This window comes from Camelus bactrianus, chromosome 18 (assembly GCF_048773025.1).
Source record: "Camelus bactrianus isolate YW-2024 breed Bactrian camel chromosome 18, ASM4877302v1, whole genome shotgun sequence".
In the NCBI taxonomy this organism is placed as follows: domain Eukaryota; kingdom Metazoa; phylum Chordata; class Mammalia; order Artiodactyla; family Camelidae; genus Camelus; species Camelus bactrianus.
In genome coordinates this window covers 1,128,983-1,145,466 of record NC_133556.1, presented here as the reverse complement: position 1 = coordinate 1,145,466, position 16,484 = coordinate 1,128,983, and the positions used below count along the sequence as shown (strand labels likewise).

Here is a 16,484-nt window from a genome sequence, read left to right as displayed (position 1 = left end):
GTTGTTTTCCATGGTGGCTGCGCCGGTTTGCGTTCCCATCAGCAGCGTACCGGGGTTCCCTTTTCCCCACCTCCCTGCCGGCATCTGTTATTTGCGTGCTTTTTGGTGACAGCCACTCTGACAGGTGTGAGATGGTGTCTCATTGTGGTTTTGATCAGCATTTCCCTGGCATGAGTGGTGTTGAGCAGGTTTTCATGTTCCTGTTGGCCATCTGCGTTTCCTCTTTGGGAAAAATGTCTGTTCAGTCCTTCAACCCGTATGTTAAATGGGTTGTTTGTTTGTTTGCTTTTTTAATTGAAATACAGTTGATTTAAAATGTTGTGTTAGTTTCTGGCGTACAGCATGGACGGACTCGGAGGGCATCACGCTGAGTGAAATAAGTCAGACAGAGAAAGACAGATACTGTAAGGCATCACTTACATGTGGAATCTAAAAAATACGACAAACTAGTGAGCGTCACAGAAAAGAAGCAGACTCGCCGATGCAGAGAAGGAGCAAGAGGTGCCCAGTGCGGAGCGCGGGGGCGGAGGAGGTGGCGCGCACCGTCAGGCGTGAAGTGAGCGCGAGGCTGCGCGTGCGACGTGGGGTGGAGCCAGGGCTGCGCAGCGACTGTAGATGGAGTACGTGTAGCCTTAAAAACTGGGACTCACGATATTGTGTGCGTGTGACATGCAATATTGTACCTCAACTCTACTGCAGTTAAAAACTATGATACTGCAAATAAGTAAATAAATTTAAAAAATCACATTTCTACACACTGGCAATGAACACATGGAAACTGAAATTTAAAATACAGCACCATTGGGGGAGGGTGTAGCTCAACTGGTGGAGCACATGCTTGGCATTCACAAGGTCCTGGGTTCAATCCCCAGTACCGCCTCTCAAAATAAATAAGAAAACCTAATTACCTGCCTCCCCTGCCAAAAATAAAATACAAAAGTTAAAAATAGTAATAAAATAAAATACAGCACCATTTATAATTTCTTAAAAAAACCTTAGGTATGAATTGGGTCTGTAGGCTGAAAATAACAAAATGCTGATAAAAAAGTAAAGAATATTCAAATAATTAGACCATATTCATGAATTGGAAGACTCAATATAGCTTCTGTTGGAATTTGTCTATAGCTTTATCGTAATTACTGTTATAAACCCAGTGAAATGTTTGGTAAATACAGACAGGCCTATTCTAAAGTTTATATAGAAAAGCAAAGGAACTAAAATAGCTAAAATGATTTTGAAAAAGAGGCATAAAGCGGGAGAGGCCACTCTAGTCAGCGTTACTGCTTAGCTGCAGTCATTAAGGCAGCGTGACGCCGGTGAAAGGGTAAAGTACACTGAGTGGCAGCACAGAACAGAGGCCCCCACAAGCACACCGCACCGGAGTTTTACAAAGGGGCGAAAGCCGCCCGATGAAGCAGGGTCGTCTTTCAACAAGTAGTGTCAGAGCAACTGGACAGCCACAGGCAAAGGCAAGCCAGCAGAAAGCTCCGAACCCCGGGCCTTTGCTCTAGACTTTGCATCTTACACAGAAATTAAATCAAAATAGGGTATGAGTTTAAATGTAGAACGTAAAACTATAGAGCTTCTAAAAGAACACCCAGCAGGGCCAGACAAGGAGTTCTTAAATATGACACCAGAAGCTCAATCTACGAAATGAAATAATGAATTTGACTTCAACAAAATAAAAAAATTTTGCATTGGGAAGGACCATTAAGAGGATGGAAAAACAAGCTATAGGCTGGGAGAAGATGTTTGCAAACCACATATCTGACAGAGGTCTTGTACCTAGAAAATGGGAAGAACTCTCAAAACTCAGTAAAAAAACATTCAGAACACAGGTAAAAAATGAGGAAATGTTTCATCAGTGGAGAGGCCAGTAGCAAGTAAGCACATGAAAAGACATTCGGCAGCATTAGACATTAGGGAAATACAAATTAAAACCGCAGTGAGGTATCACTGTGCACCGTTTGAACAACCAAAATTTTAAAATAGCAATAATACCGAATGTTGGTGAAGGTGTGGAGAAGTTGCGTCTCCCGTCCATTGCTGGTGGGAATGTAAATGGTGCAGTCGCTCTGAAGACAGTTGAGCAGTCCCTCCCAGTGCTAAGCGTGCGCTGACACGTGGCCCAGCAGTCGCACTTCTGAGCACTTACCCCAGAGAAAGGAGAGCTGAAGTTCACGTGCAAACCCTACACGAGGACTTCCACAGCAGCTGTATTTGTAACTCCCTAAACTGAAAACCGCCCAGATGGCCTTCAGTGGGTGAATGGCAGACAGACTTTGGTGTATTAGCCACACAACAGGATACTCCAGCAATGAAAGGAGCAAACTGTAAATACAGTGACACCTTGGGTGGTTCTCAAGGAAATGATGCAGAATGAAAAAAGCCAGTATCGAAAGATTACATATTGTATGCTTCATTTATATGACATTCTCAAAAGGACAGGGAGAGAGGACAGATTAGTGGTGCCAGGGGACGGGGTGGAGCTGGGAGCAGGGCTGCTGTGAACGGCACCACGAGGGAGGTCTTTTTGGCGGGGGGGCAGCTCTGTATCTTGACTGGTGGTGGTGGTGGTTACACACGCCTGCACATGGTGGGTGAAGCTGCAGAGACTTCACACGTGCACAAGTGAGTGCACGTGAAAGCTGCTGAAAACCCGGGACCTGTAGTCTAGTTACCGCGATTGTACCGATGCGTCAGACAGCTTCCTGGTGTGGGTGCTGGGCTACAGGCGCGCGCAGTGTTACCACTGCAGGAAGGTGAGTGACTCCATGTGCTGTTTTGTGTCTTCTGTGACTCTATAATTATGTCAGATTTTTAAAGAAACCTCCCAGAAAGTAGAACAAAAAGGCAATGTAGTGGAGTGAGAAAAGATGCCGAGAAGGTGGCCGTGATTGAAGGAGAACCCTCTCAGGCTCCGCCGTTGCCCCCACCCCCGCGGCGGTCCTCGCTTGGAAGCAGGTGGGCCAGCTGTCCGCGGTGCTAGCCAAGCCCACCCACTCCGTTCCGAGCGCACCTAGCCCCTTCTTACAGAGACGCGTTCCTGCGACTGCCCCTCTCTCTCCTGTGCGTCGTCCATGCTGTCTTCCCCACTGGACCCAGAAACATACTGTCGTGTGTCCCCTCCCTGTGCACCGCCCCTGACCCCCATCAAGGGCAACGGAGGCCCCAGAGGATGGTCTGCAGTTGCAGAAGGTAAGGAGGTGCTTCTCTGCACGTGTGGTGGTTGTGTATAAGCCCAAGGCGGCCGCATTTATAGAGAGAGAGGCCTGGAAGGGCAGATAACAGAGTATTAACCATGATGATCTCGAGGGGTGAGATCGAGAGCTTTCTGTGTTCTTCTTTATGTTTAGCTGTTTTCTAAAGTTCACGTAATAAGGGGTTCCTTTTGAGATAAGGAAAAAATCAATACTTGTTATTATTCTATAAAATGCCGTCAGGGGCCCCCATGGTCCTCAGCCCAACTCCAGCTCCTTTACACTTGCGAGACAGACCATCCGAGCCTGGCTCAGAGGACCCCCGCCCCGCCCCGGCCCAGTCCCCAGCCCGCCATGACCCCGGCTCTGGCCTCCAGCTGCACCTCCTGGCCTCTCGGGCTAGAGGCTGGGCTGGGCTGCCTTGGTCCCTGCAGGGTCCTCCAGGTTCCTCCGGGAGGAGGTCCCTGGCCTGCGCCCACCTCCCCAGCCAACGTGCCAACTCCTGTTTGTCCTTCTAGGTCTCGAGCGAGGACAAGTCTCTTGCTCCACAAGGTAAGTGGTGGCTTTGTGCTCTCCGGGCGTCTGGGTCAGTGGTTCAGCCAGCGGTGAGCCCCGCAGGGGACGAAAGGCAGGGAGGGGCCCTGGGCTTGGGCACGCATCCCCGCTCCCTCTGTGGGATCGCCCCAGGCTGGCGGTCCCCACTGCAGGCCCCCTCTGCGGGGCCCCGGCGGGCTCTCTGCACGATCCCTCTCCTCCAGCGCCGCCCCTCGCCCCCGGGGCCGAGGTGTGCTGCCCGCTAGGCTGCCACTGTCCCTCGAGGGCCCCCGCACCCGCTCTCTGGAAGCAGCCCTTTTTAGGCAAACCCCTTGGCATTGCCCTGTCCGGGGTGCCACCCCTCTCCTGCTGGGGCTGTGATTGGTACGCTCCGAAGGGCGGGGCAGGTTTGCTGGTGTCCCCAGCCTGTCTGGTATGCAGTAGGCGCTCTGCCGCTGTATGTTGAATGAATGAATGAATGAATGAATGAATGAATGAAACTTCAGGATCTCAGACTTTCTGCTTCTTGTACTCTGTGGTCCGCCCTGGAGGGAGGACGCGTGGGGCTCAGCCACTTGTTTGGCTTCTGTTCTCAGATGATCCTAATTCTTCTTGCCTGTGTCCCTGCCTTTGCCCCTGTGGGTGGGGTGACACATCTACCCCTCGACTTTGAGCTCAGCCATGCGACTTGCTGTGACTGCAGAGGGTGGGGGCGGCTTGCTCTCTCGGCTGTCAGCTGGACCAGTGTGCTGAAGGATGAGGGTCACCTGGAGCAGAGCTATCCCCCCGCACCCCCGTCCCCACCAGCCTCCCCAGACACGTGGGTGGGCTGAAATCAGCAGATCCACACCGGTCGCAGTAATGTGTGTGCGGTGGTGGTTTGCTATCAGCGGTGTTATCAGGCCAGCGGGTAACAGATAAGACCACCAGGGTACGTGTAGCCTCTGGTCCCAAGTTGGGGGCCCAGTGCAGTGGGGGAGGGGCAGGGGCCAGCATCTCCCTGAGACACAGAGAGGTCAGTGGTTTTGTGAGGTCACGTGGTCACAAGTGGCAGAGCCTGGTCTGAACCCAGGCTTTTGGCTTCCAAATGCCACGTCTCACAAACAGACAGGAGTGGCCCTGGGGGAAGCCAGGTGCCAGGCCCAGCCCAGCCCAGGAAAGGACTCGTTCTTGTTGACCTTCCTTTCGTGCTCTGAGCTCACTTCTGAGCCCGCAAGGATGTTGACCTCTCTCCACTTTGTAGCGTGCACACCCTCCTTCCTCACCGTGGTTCCCCTTAGCCAGACCAAATGCCACCCCTTCCAGGAAGTCTTCCAGGCTCTTCCTAGGCAGGAGTTTCCATCCTTGCCCAGGCCTCGTGGGCCCAGCACCACCCTGAGCTGGGTCACTTGCCTCTACTTCAAGTGCCCTGCTGCCCCGTGAGCTTCTCCGGGGCGGGGGCAGGGTCAGACCCCTTGCTGGGCTCCAGGCGTGCTTGGCGCATAGCTCTGCTCACAGTAGGTGCTCAGTAAATGTGTACCTCTTCTCCATGTGTGTTTATACCCTTGTCACCTCCACTGTGACCTCCTTTAAGCCAAGGCATAGTGACATATGGGTCTGTGTCCCAGGACTGGCCCAGTTAGAGCCGCCTCTGTCCAACCCTGGGTGTTCCAGGGAGGGTCTGAGCTAGAACGGGCGTTCTTGGCTGCTCAGGACCCCGGACCCTCCCCTTCTTTCTCCACGTCCCTCCCCATGTCCTGCCCCCCCCCCCCGTAACCCCTGCTTGGAGCAGGGCTCTCAGCAGTGACATGACGTGTCCCTCCCACACACCTGGCCTGTCTGGCCAGGTGTCCTGCCTACCCAGGACAGGCACCTCTACTCTCTGGTCATCATTCTTTGATTCCCTGTAAATAGCCAATTTTATCTCCTTGGTGACAGGGAACAGCAGCTGAGGAGGCCTGGCCCCGCGTCTGTCCCATGGCCAGGACTGTCATCACTGACTGTGACCTTGGGCAGGTCCCTCTCTGGGCCTCCACCCACCCTGGGCACAACCTCGTTGTCTCCAGCCACTCATACGTCAGGTCCCCCTTGTGCTGTCCTGCTGGGACCCCAGGGTGGAGGGTGAGGAGTTGCCTGGGGCTGGGGTAGCCCAGGGCCTGTCGGGTCAAGCATGGCGGGGGCTGCGGGGGCAGGGAATGTGGCGTCCTCAAAAACGGCCTTTAGAGGGGCTCGGTTGAGGGGGGCTGGTCAGAGCCCCGCTGGGGCATGCACCTGGTGCCGAGGCCCATACACAGGACCTCCTGTGTATACAGAGGTCTCCTGAGTGCAGGGGCCGGAACCGGGTGGGCCAGCCTGGAGGAGGCAGACTGGTCTGTCCCAGTGCTGCGTAGCTGCGGGGCCAGGGAGTCAGAGCTGGGCCCTGGGGCGAGCTGCAAGCTTCTGTACGGTCTGAAAGGTCCGTGAAGTCAAATAGCTGCTGAGGAGGGGTGAGCAGCCTGTTGCCAGGGGTGTGCAAGGAGAGGCTGCTGGCCCCCAGCCGCTTGCAGCCCCACCCGCCGCTCCCTCCCGCTCCCTCCCGCTAGGGCCCCTGCTGGTCAGGCTGGAGGCTGGCTCTTTCTCGGTGACCCCCCAGGTCCTGAGAACCCCTGAGCATCCTCTGCCTCTGGGCTCCATCGCAGCCTCGTGCCTGCCTTCCTGGGTCTCTGTCAGAACTTTAGTCCAGGAGCGGGTTTGCCCTGGGTGGGGGGGTGGGGGGGCCGGCTAGGTGGGAAGCGACCTCGCAAGACTTGATGCGCCGGTGAGAGGGAGGGACCGGGCGACGCCCCTTCCCTGTGTGGCTCCACCCCCCCCCCCAGAGAAGGTGGCTCTGCAGGACCCAGGACTGGGGGTGGGTGCAGGGCCCCCACTCTGCTGGCACAAGCCCCAGAAATAGCATCTCTCCCCTGAAAGCCTTGCTCGCTCCTGAGGGCAGACGAGAGGGCACCTGAGACCTTGGCGGGAAGCCCCTGGGGAGCCAGCCGCCAAGAGGGACTTCCTGTGGGCTGAGGGTCGGGGTCCAGTCATCCTGGGAGATTTTGGACCACCTGGCACCGTTCCTACACGCTCTCAAACCTCTCAGTGTGAATGCGGGGCCACACCAGGACGGCCGGGGGATGGGCACGATGCCTGTGGGGTCGAGAGGCCGGCTCGGGGGCCCAGCATCCCCAGGGGCCTGCGGCTTCGGGGCCTCAGGGCACTTTCCCCACAGGTGGCCCTCCAGCCCTCTCACGTTCACCCCGCCACTCACATTCAAAGCCCCACCATGCACACCCACCTGTCAGCTCTGCGTCCACTCACACCCGCTCGCTCCCCAGGTCTGCGCACAGACCCCGGTCGCACACGCACGCACACCCCTCACCCCCAGCTCCTTCCGGCCCATGGGCCCCTGTGCGCCCCCCACCCGAGGTCACCTGGGGTCACCCCCTGTTCTCAGTGGTGACCCACCGGTAACCCCAGCCCCACCCCTAAACCAGACGTAAGAGAAAATGCAAGCCCTTCCTGAAATCCCAGAGTAGAACCCGGCACAAACAAGCATTGGGACGTTTTTTCCTTTGCAGGTTTTCTTTTTAGTAGACAGTCTTCTTTTTTTCTTTCTCGTTTTACAGCAAACATTGCAAATATAGAAATATTTTTCTATACAATAGGACGACGACAGTGTACAGTGGGGGTGGGGCTGGCGCACACCCTCCCAGCCCACGCCCCGCCCGGCCACCCCCAGCCGTCCGCAGGCACGGCCCTCCCCCACCCCGAGTCCCATGGGGCTCCAGGAAGGGGCCCCAGAGGCCCCCTGGGCCACCTGCATCCGCTCTGCCCCTCTTCAGTGGCCTCTGGAGGCAGCAACAAAGAGACGGACTGAACAGAGTCCACAGAAAGCCACGGACAGAGATCATGCGAGGAGCCACGTGGCCACAATGGCCACGTCCCTGTCTGGTGTTTTATATCTTTTTAAGAGAACTTTTTTTTTTAAAAACGGAAGAAAATTGAGAGAGAGGAAAAGAAAAAAGGCAGAGAAGAATCAAAGATAAAAGACAATGAAAAAAAATCCCACCCCCACCCCACCCCTAAGACACAGTTTTCTGAAGTCGCGTGTGTGCGCGCGCACAGTGTGTGTGTGGACAGGCCGCTCACACCGGTGAGAGTGTCTCAGGGCAGTTGCCCGCGCCCGGCCATGGGTCACGTCCCGTCCTTACCGTCGGCGCCCCCTCCCCGCCTTCTCTGCAAGCCCTGGGCTAGTGTGTGTGTGTGTGTGTGTGTTGGGTTTCTGTGAGAGTCTCTGGGCTACAGACAGTGGGTCTTGTCCTTTTTGGTCCAGCGGCAGCTCGGGTTCCGGGGGGGGGGGGTGTGTGGGCGCCGCGCGGGCTCAGGCCTTGTGCTGGGCCGGCGCGCCCTGCGTCCCGGGTTTCGGGGAGGGCGCGGGCTCAGGACTTGTGCTGCGCCGACACGCCCTTCCAGTAGTCCAGGATGTCGTGCAGATCCTCATCTTTGGCGAACTGGACCTTCTTGCGCAGGGCGTGGCCGGCCGCCATGAACTCCTCGTCGTCCTTGTGCCGCCGGCGGCTCAGTCTGAAGCGCTCCCAGATGCTCTGGGAGGCCCTGCAGGTGTACTCGGGGCTGGAGGAGTAGCTCAGGTGGTGGTACTGCGGGGACAGCTGCGAGTAGGCCAGGTCGCGGGGCCGCGGCCGGGTCAGCGGCTCCAGGATGGATGGCTTACGGCCGCCCAGGCTCTCGTGGGGCGGGGGCGCGGGGGGCGTGGGCGGCTCGGCGGGGTGCGAACCGGGGTACGAGTGCCGGTGCTCGCCGTACTGGCGGCTCTTCTCGGCCTCGGCCCGCAGCACGGCGGCCGCGGGGGTCACAGTGAGGATGGCGTCAGCCGCGGGCGAGCTCTTCTCAATGTACTTGGCCTCCGCCGCTGCCGCCGCCGCCTTATGTGGCCCGGTGGCCTCGGCGCGGAAGGGCCGCGGGCTGCGCGCTGAGCCACTGGACGAGGTGCTGGCGCGCGGGGGCCCGGGGGCCGCCTCCGTGCTGTGGTGCCGCTGCAGGCCGTGGCTGAAGCTGTCCTTGTAGACGGGCGACAGGAAGCCGTGCGTGCCGGCCAGCGGCTCGGACAGCAGCACCAGCTGCGGCTCGGCCGCTCCTGCGGCCCCGGGCTTGCCGCCCTGGAAGGCGGCGGCCTCGGACTTGAGGGCGTCGATGCAGTTGTTGATGATCTGGTTGACCTTGTCCACCTCCTTGGCGATGGTGGAGATCTCGGCCGCTGAACCCTGGCTGTCGGGTCCGGGCCGGCCCAGCTCGCGGTCCCCGCGCTCAGCCTGGCCCCCCGCCCGCACCTCCATGTAGCTGGCCTTGGGTGTCTCCCCGCTCCCTGCCAGCTTGTGCTGCTCCAGCTCGCCGGGGGCTGCCGGCAGGTAGGGGATGCGGGCCACGGCCTCGGGGCCCCGGAGTGGGCCCAGCCCGGGCGCCTCCAGCTCGGGGCCGTACTTGAGCTCCAGGATGGTCTTCTTGAGGCTGCCGGCCGCGGCCGCCGCAGCCGCCTTCTTGTGCTTCTCCCCCTGGCGCCTCCGCCGGCGCAGGCAGTAGTAGACGGCGCCGAGCACCAGCACCATGCCGAAGAGGCAGCCCAGGACGGTCATGATGTAGTGGGTGGCCGTGGGCGGGCTGGGCCCTGGGCCCGGCGGGCCGGGCGGTTTGGGCAGGCAGATGGTGAGGCAGGTGTGGTTGTGGTGCAGCCCAGAGCTGCTGGACACCACGCAGTAGGTGTAGTTGGTGAGCGCGTACAGGTTGAGCAGGTGGATGTCCTCCTGGGCCTTGGTCAGCTTGGACACGGTGGACGACTTGCTGTTGTTGAAGTGCTCCAGCGTGTACATGCGGTTGAACGGGCTGGGCAGCTGGACCGTGATGGTGGCTGAGTTCTGCGTCAGCTGCTTGACCTTGATGAGTGGGCGGGCCTCGGCCTGTGTGGCAAGCGTGGGCAGGGCCACCAGCGGCGTGGTGCCATCGCCAGAGAAGCACTCGTCATCGGCGCAGGGGGCCTCGCTGGGCTCGGAGGGCGGCGGCGGGGGCGGCGGCGGGGAGCGGCCCAGCACTAGGCGGGTCTCGGCTGCATAGGAGCCGTCGGTGCACACAGACTGCAGCTTGCTGAGGACGCTGCGCTGGCCGTGGCGGCCCTGGCCTAGCAGGAAGTAGCCCGAGTAGAGGGGCGGCGACTCGCACTGCATGCGGTCGTAGGCCTGCGTGGCGTTGGCAAAGGCCGCCAGCCAGCGCAGGAAGCCCAGGAGCTCGCAGGAGCAGTAGAAGGGGTTGCTGTACAGCTCGCACACGGACAGCTTGGCCAGGCCGGCGAAGGTGGCGCCATGCAGCCGCTGGATGCGGTTCATGGACAGGTCGAGGTTGACGATGTTGGGGCACTCCCAGAGGGCGCTGGGCGTCACCACCTCGATGAGGTTGGCCTGCAGGTACAGGTACTCCAGCTTGCTCAGGCCGCGCAGTGCGCCCGCCGTCAGGTTGCGCAGGCGGTTGTAGCCCAGCTGCAGCACCTGCAGGTTGAACTGGCCGGAGAAGGCGCCGTCCTCGATGTAGCCAATCTCGTTCTTGGTGAGGTTGAGGTACGTGAGGTTGCCGAAGCGGCTGAGCACCCCGTGCGGCAGGCTGCGGATGCGGTTCTCGTTCAGCCGCAGGTCCACCACGCTGCTGTTGATCTGCTGCGGGACGGCCTCGTAGGGCGGCTGGTTCTGGCTGCAGATGGCCAGCCACACGAAGCCCTTGTCACCCTCGATCAGCCAGCAGTCGCCGCGGGCCAGGCCGCCTGCGTGCAGCAGGGCGGCCGCCACCACGCACACCCACAGCGCGGCCCCCCGGCACCCGGCCATCGGGGCCAGCCCCATGGGGGACCCCGCGGACCCTGGGTGGACGCTGGGCGGCAGCCCCGGAAGGGACAGAAGAGAGGACGCCTGCGCTCTCAGGAGTGTCCTGTCCCAAGCCGCATGGCCGCCCGGGGCGGTGCGAGCACTGGGTGCGGGGGCGCCCCCCTCACGGCCAGCAGCCTCTCGCCGTTCACCCACGTCCGGCCGGGACCGCGGCCGCCTTCCCCATCAGCCTGGGCTTCCTGACGGCTCCAGCCGCTCCTGCTGTAAAGACAAAGGGGAGAAAGAGAGCGGTCAGGAGGCACCAGGCTTCCCCGGGTGCCACAGCCAAGCAGCGCGGTGCATCGTGGAAGTGCGTTCGGGGCAGCCGCGATGAGGCAGGACACGCAGGAAGGGCTCAGTCCGTGCCCTCGGGGGGCTTGTCTCTGACTCTCGCGGGTGGGAAGCGTAGGGTCAGCCTGAGCCCCGCTGCTGCCTCCTCTCAAAGCAGACGCAACCCCTGCTTGGCCGTATCATGGCAGCCACAGGGAATTGACCACCAGGTGCCCATTTGTCAGTTGGGGAAACCGAGGCCCAGGGACAAGACTAAAGTTGCTTGGTGGATGAGTGACGAGGCTGCTCCGGCCAGTCACACGGGTGTGACAAATGCCCTGCTCCCTCCTGAAGACCTTGGAGGGCCTGGCCGAGGCACTGCAGCCACCTGCAGAGGGCGCTCGGAGCCCCAGCCAAAGGGTCCTCAGCTGGCCATGGAGATCCTCCCTCGCGCTTCTCTCAAGTGAGGCACCAGGACAGCCAGCTCCTGGTCTGTGCCCTCCGGCCGAGTGACCCAGCACAGCATGGGCCAGCTTCCTTGAATGAGCTGGCTGGCTGGTCTCTGCAGTTTTCCATCTTGCTCTGGGGACCTGAAGGCTGTCACCAGCCTGTGCTGGTGGGTCCTGGAAGGAGAGAGGGCACCCCGCCTCCTCCGCAGGCTCCAGCAAGGACACTTCTGCAGCCCCGGGACCCGGCAGCGACAAGAACACGCCGCTCGCTGCTCCTACGTCCCCACCAGACCCCGAGCTGCTCCAGGGCAGCACGCATCCACGGGGCAGCACTGGGGGATGGAGCCGGGTGCGTGGTGGGTGTTGTGGCTGGAGGTCACTGCAGGTTTTCCCTCCCCCGGCCCACCCCCCCGCCCCCGACTGAGGGACTCACCCCTCTGCCCCTCATATTTCTTCCACAGGACAGATGAGTAAGTGTGTGTTTGCTTGTTACTGTTTGGATTTACAGCCGCCCCTGTAACCGCTCTGTGGCCTGGCAGGCGGCCAGCTGAGTGTATTTCACTGGTATTGACGTTTGCACCTAGTCTGCACTGAGGCGGTTTAAATTAGGAGGAAAAAATAATGATGTGCAATGGATCCCCCCACCCCCGCCTCAGTTTTGGAAACTTCATAGAGAACAGTTTTGATCTGGTTCCTGGGGGAGTCTCTGATTCAAGGACAGGGGAGAGATCAGAATAGGTCCGGGTGAGCCTTGGCGGATCGCATCAAGGGCTTGGCCCCAGGTTGCTGTGTGACATCCCGCAATGCACTGGGCCTCTCTGGGCCCAACCGGTATGTCTCCAGGGGCAGGTCAGGGTTTGCTTAGGTCTCCCTCCCCTAAGGAGGGAGCCTACAGGGAGAAGCTGGGGTCCCTGCTGGTCCATCCTGTGATATGAAACCTGTGATCCCACGGGGAGTAGCAGTGCTGACCTGTGCGCCCCTCCCTCCCCACCGTGTACCTGCCCCATCCCCCCAGGATGCCAGACACCCTGCTCCCAGGAGGTCGAGAGCAGGCCGACCAGTGGGGGCAGCTGGGCAGGCCCGTCCCCATTCATCTGACTGCAAGTGCATCTGAGGCAGAGTTTGGGGGACAGTGGTGGGGGCACCATCAGAGTCTGGCTCCTGCCTCCAGGCCTCTGGACTGCGGGGAGGGGAGCAGCAGGACCATCGAGGAAGTGTGGCGCCTCCGCAAGGCTGATGGTAATCACCTTTAATCTCTTGCTCAAAATAACCCAAAGTCAAGTTAAGGAGGATTACAGGGCCTAAAGAGCCCTTATCACAGGCGAGCGCGGGCAGGGAGGGGGACAGGCCCGGAGCGCCCAGCCTCGCTCCCTGCCCCACTCCCAGGGCACCTGCGCACCAGGCGGCCACTGCTGGGTCGGCTAAGGGGTGGCTGCAGGGCTGCGTGTGCATGGGGGCGCCAGCGCGGTCCATGCACCTGCGTGCCTTCAGATTAGCTCCACCCAGGCACAGGGTGTGCAGGCCGGGCCGGCCCCAGCCTCTTCCCCTCCCCATCCTGACTGGTGCCACCACGTACCCCCAACCCCCCGCCCCGTGTGAGAGTTTGGGAACCTGTGCTCTGGCACCCTGTGGGTACCTCTGGGATGGCCTGGTGCCAGGCCTGGGGGGACAGAGCCCTGGCCACTCTGCTGTCCCCCTGCTGGTGTGGCCGCCACCCTCAGAAAGAGTCACCTCTGCCCCCATGATCTCAGCCTTGCAGGGACCCCCAAGTTCCTGTCCCACATGCCACATTACACAGGGGACTCTGAGGGCCCAGGGAGCAGGGGACCCTGTCTAAGTGCACATAGGAGTCAGCCTGTCCTCCCGGCGGGGACGGCGCCTCTGGCAGGTCCAGCAGGTGCCTCCTCCGTCCAGCTGCAGGGACTGAGCTCTCTGAGCCCCCTTGGGGCCACTGTGTCGGCACTGACCCCCTCCCAAAGTGTGGGGGCTAGAAGCCCCCTGAGGTCTGGGAGCCCCATTGAAACCGCTGCCCAGGGAACTGGCAGATACACCCCAGAAAGGTTCTGAATGGACACCAGGACAGCCCTTTTCTTGTGGGCTCACAAGTCACTGGGTCACTCAGGAACCCTGGCCCACGCTGTCACTACCCCGTCCCACGGCTCACCCCTCCCGTGTTCGTACACTCTGCCCCTTGTATACCACGCGCCGCTCACTGAGCGGCTGTTTCCAGGATTCCTGCAGTGCAGGTGCGGGGACGGCGGGGTGCAGGGCCCTGTCCCCCCCACCTGCCACCCAAGACCCAGGATCCTGTCACGGGGGAGGCACAGGCCCTGGGTCCCTGCCCGCACCTGCCCCCGCCAGCCTCCGGCCCCGCGCTTCACCTGTGTCCCCGCGGCCTCCCTCCCACTCCCCCGCCCGCACACAGCGCCCGCAGACTCTGCGATGGTGCAGGCGGCGTTCACACGTGCGCCATCCAGCGGGCAGCCGCTGGGCTCATGCGGCTACTGGGCACTTGCTGGTGGCTGCTGCATCAGACAGTTCTAGAACCTTCTGCAGAGACAGCTTGACCTGAACACCTCAGGCCATGCCCCTCTCCCTGCCTCTTCCGCAGATTTCCTCAAGACGACTGCCCACAGGTCCATCTCCACCCCCGGCCCCTCCAGGGCAGCGTCCACCCCCCATGCCCTGCGCTGGCTCCATCAAGGTCACCGGTGACCTCTGTCTCACCAGTACCGAAGGGCACAGTCCTATTTTTATCCCTTGCAGCCCCTCGGCAGCACGTGGCCCAGGTAACTGGCCGCTCCTTCCAGAACCACTTTCTGCTCTGGGTCTCTGAGCCGCCGCCTCTCCTCCACTGGCCGCTGGCCCCTCTGCTGGCCCCTCTCCGCACCCTGACCTCTGACGGTCCCTGTGGCTCCGTCCTCAGCCTGCCTCACACGGGTGGTTGCTCCCTGCCCGTGGCTTTAATGCTCTCTCCGTGCGACTGGCCTGTCCTGCCAACCTGGACCGCAGACTCACAGACGCAGTTGCTTCCTCTCCAAGTCCCTCCGCTTTTCCTGCCTCACCCTCCACCACGTGCCTCAAACCCAAAATCAGTGTGGGACCTAGACTCCCTCTCGCGGCCCCAACACCAGTCCTCCAGCAACAGCGTCAGCGCCGCCTCCAAACGTGTCTGCCATCTGCACGTCCCACCACTCCCGCCGTGGCCACCCTGGTCCAAGCCACCTCCATCCCGTGCTGCGAAGAAGCCCGTGGGTCCCACCTCATCTCCTGGGATCCTCCCCCACCCCACCCCCTGCAGCCAGAGGGACCTTGGAGAGCCGTCACAGGAGCCCACCGTCCCCACCCAGAGCCCCGATGGCAGCCGCTCCCCCGCACGGGGACCCGCCAGCCCCCCAGCCTCACCTCTCCTCACCCCGAGGCCCTCAGCCCCTGCCCCTCCTCCTCCTGGCTGCCAGGCCCCACCCCGCCGTGCCCTCTCCTGGAAGCTCTTCCTTTCTGCTGTCTGATCAGAAGAGGCCTGCCCCTTCCTCTCACCCAAATCCTGGAGATTCAGACTACACGGGGCACCAGCCGGGGCTCGTCTGCAAAACGGGGGTAAAAATGCCGGCTGGTGGTTTCTCACAAACGTGTCTCCTTTTGTGTGTGTCAGGCCAGTGGGAGCGGTCACCGCCGTCCGGAGGGCCACAGCTGCCCCAGCCACCCCTGCTCTGCAAATCCCCACCCACCAATGGAGCAGAGATGTGTGTCTGTCTGACATCCTCACTCCGCACAACACCCACCTGAACACCCAGGGGCTCTGCTCCCCCAGTGCCCCCGACCTGGATGGACAGAGCCCCAAGCACGTGGCCCTGGTGGCCCTGCTGGACACCAGGCTGCACTGGGGTCTCTGCCCAGATTCCCCATGACAGCCCCTTGAGGTGACATGATGATGACCTCACTCCTTAGAGGGAGAACCACAGCCTGGGGCCCACCGGGCCACGTCACAAGGAGGGCCTGGATGTGACCCCGGGCTCTGACAGTGAGTTCCTGTCACCGAGGGGAGACGACCTCGGTCTCCCCATCTTTCAAATGGGGTTATTTCCCACCTGGCAGGTTGGACTTGGCCTGGTCACCGCTTGCCACACCGCTGCCCTCCGTCAGCAGAACAGCTCAGGGTCTCAGGTCACAGCTGGCGAGGCAGGGGCTCCCCCGGACGCAGGGCTGCCTGAAGTGGCCGGGTCCATGTGTGCACACGTGCCGGTGTTTGCCCCACGTGTCTACAAGTGCGCACACCTGGGGGTCTGGCAGTGCCCAGGTGTCAGGGGGCTACTGGAAGTAGTGCGGCCTAAGGCCACTGGAGACCTGGGGGAGGGGAGGGAGGCTGTCCCTGGCCGTCGGCACCACAGCAGTCGTGCCCAGCAGGTCACCTGCGGCGCCATCCGCCTTTAAACCTCGCCGGTGCCCTACACGGCGAGGGACAGGGACACCACGGCCTCCGGGCGCCAGGTGAGAAGCCCGGGGCCCCGAGAGCGAAAGCGCCTGTCAAGCGCCGAGTCAGCCGGGTGGGGTGAGCCCGCCGGAGCCACTCAGCTGGCGTCTCAGCAAGCACCTGCTGGGAGGGGTGGGCACACGGAGGCCCAGCTGCCCTGGCAGCATCTGGCCCTGCCCGGGCCTGCAGGGAGAGGTAGGCGCTCGCTGGGCCTCCGTGTGGTGGGTCCTAGCAGACGGGTAGGAGTTCATGAGGCAAAGAAGCTGGGCGCCGGGTGTCCTAGAGACAGGTGTATGCAGCAGTGTGGAGGCAGGAGGCCCTGCCCTCCAGGGAGCGTGGGCGTCCTACACGTGGGCGGTGGTACCAGGGTGATGCCCCGGCGGGAGGCGGGGCCAGCGCAAAAGGGCCCCGAGCGCCAGGGCAGGAGCCTGGTCTCTGCGGCCCCTCCCGAGGGGCCCAGCACTGGGGCAGGGGACCGCTGTGCAGGGGGAGGGTGCGAGCCCCAGCCAGAGGAGACGCCCAAGCCCTGGGGCTTCCCCAGTTCCCCTCCAGGCCTCAGCATCCCCACCTGCCACCTTCAGTGGGGGAGCCAGGTGCCCCCGAAGGGCCCACGACGTCTCCTGACTGCGTGCACGCATGC

At 61.5% G+C, this 16,484-nt stretch overlaps 1 protein-coding gene across 4 annotated transcripts in view; it reads right to left on the bottom strand.

The window, feature by feature from the left end:
- Nucleotides 1–7,311: 7,311 nt before the first annotated feature.
- Nucleotides 7,312–16,484, bottom strand: part of ELFN1 (extracellular leucine rich repeat and fibronectin type III domain containing 1) — a 65,272-nt gene continuing 56,099 nt past the window's right edge. For 3 of the 4 annotated variants that reach the window (XM_074345521.1, XM_074345522.1, XM_074345523.1), the window contains exon 3: nt 7,312–10,876. In XM_074345521.1, coding sequence (XP_074201622.1) covers nt 8,171–10,633 — 2,463 coding nt within the window. In that variant the 5' untranslated portion in view covers nt 10,634–10,876 and the 3' untranslated portion in view covers nt 7,312–8,170. The remainder of the gene's footprint in view (nt 10,877–16,484) is intronic. The other variant, XM_074345524.1, reaches the window with a different exon arrangement.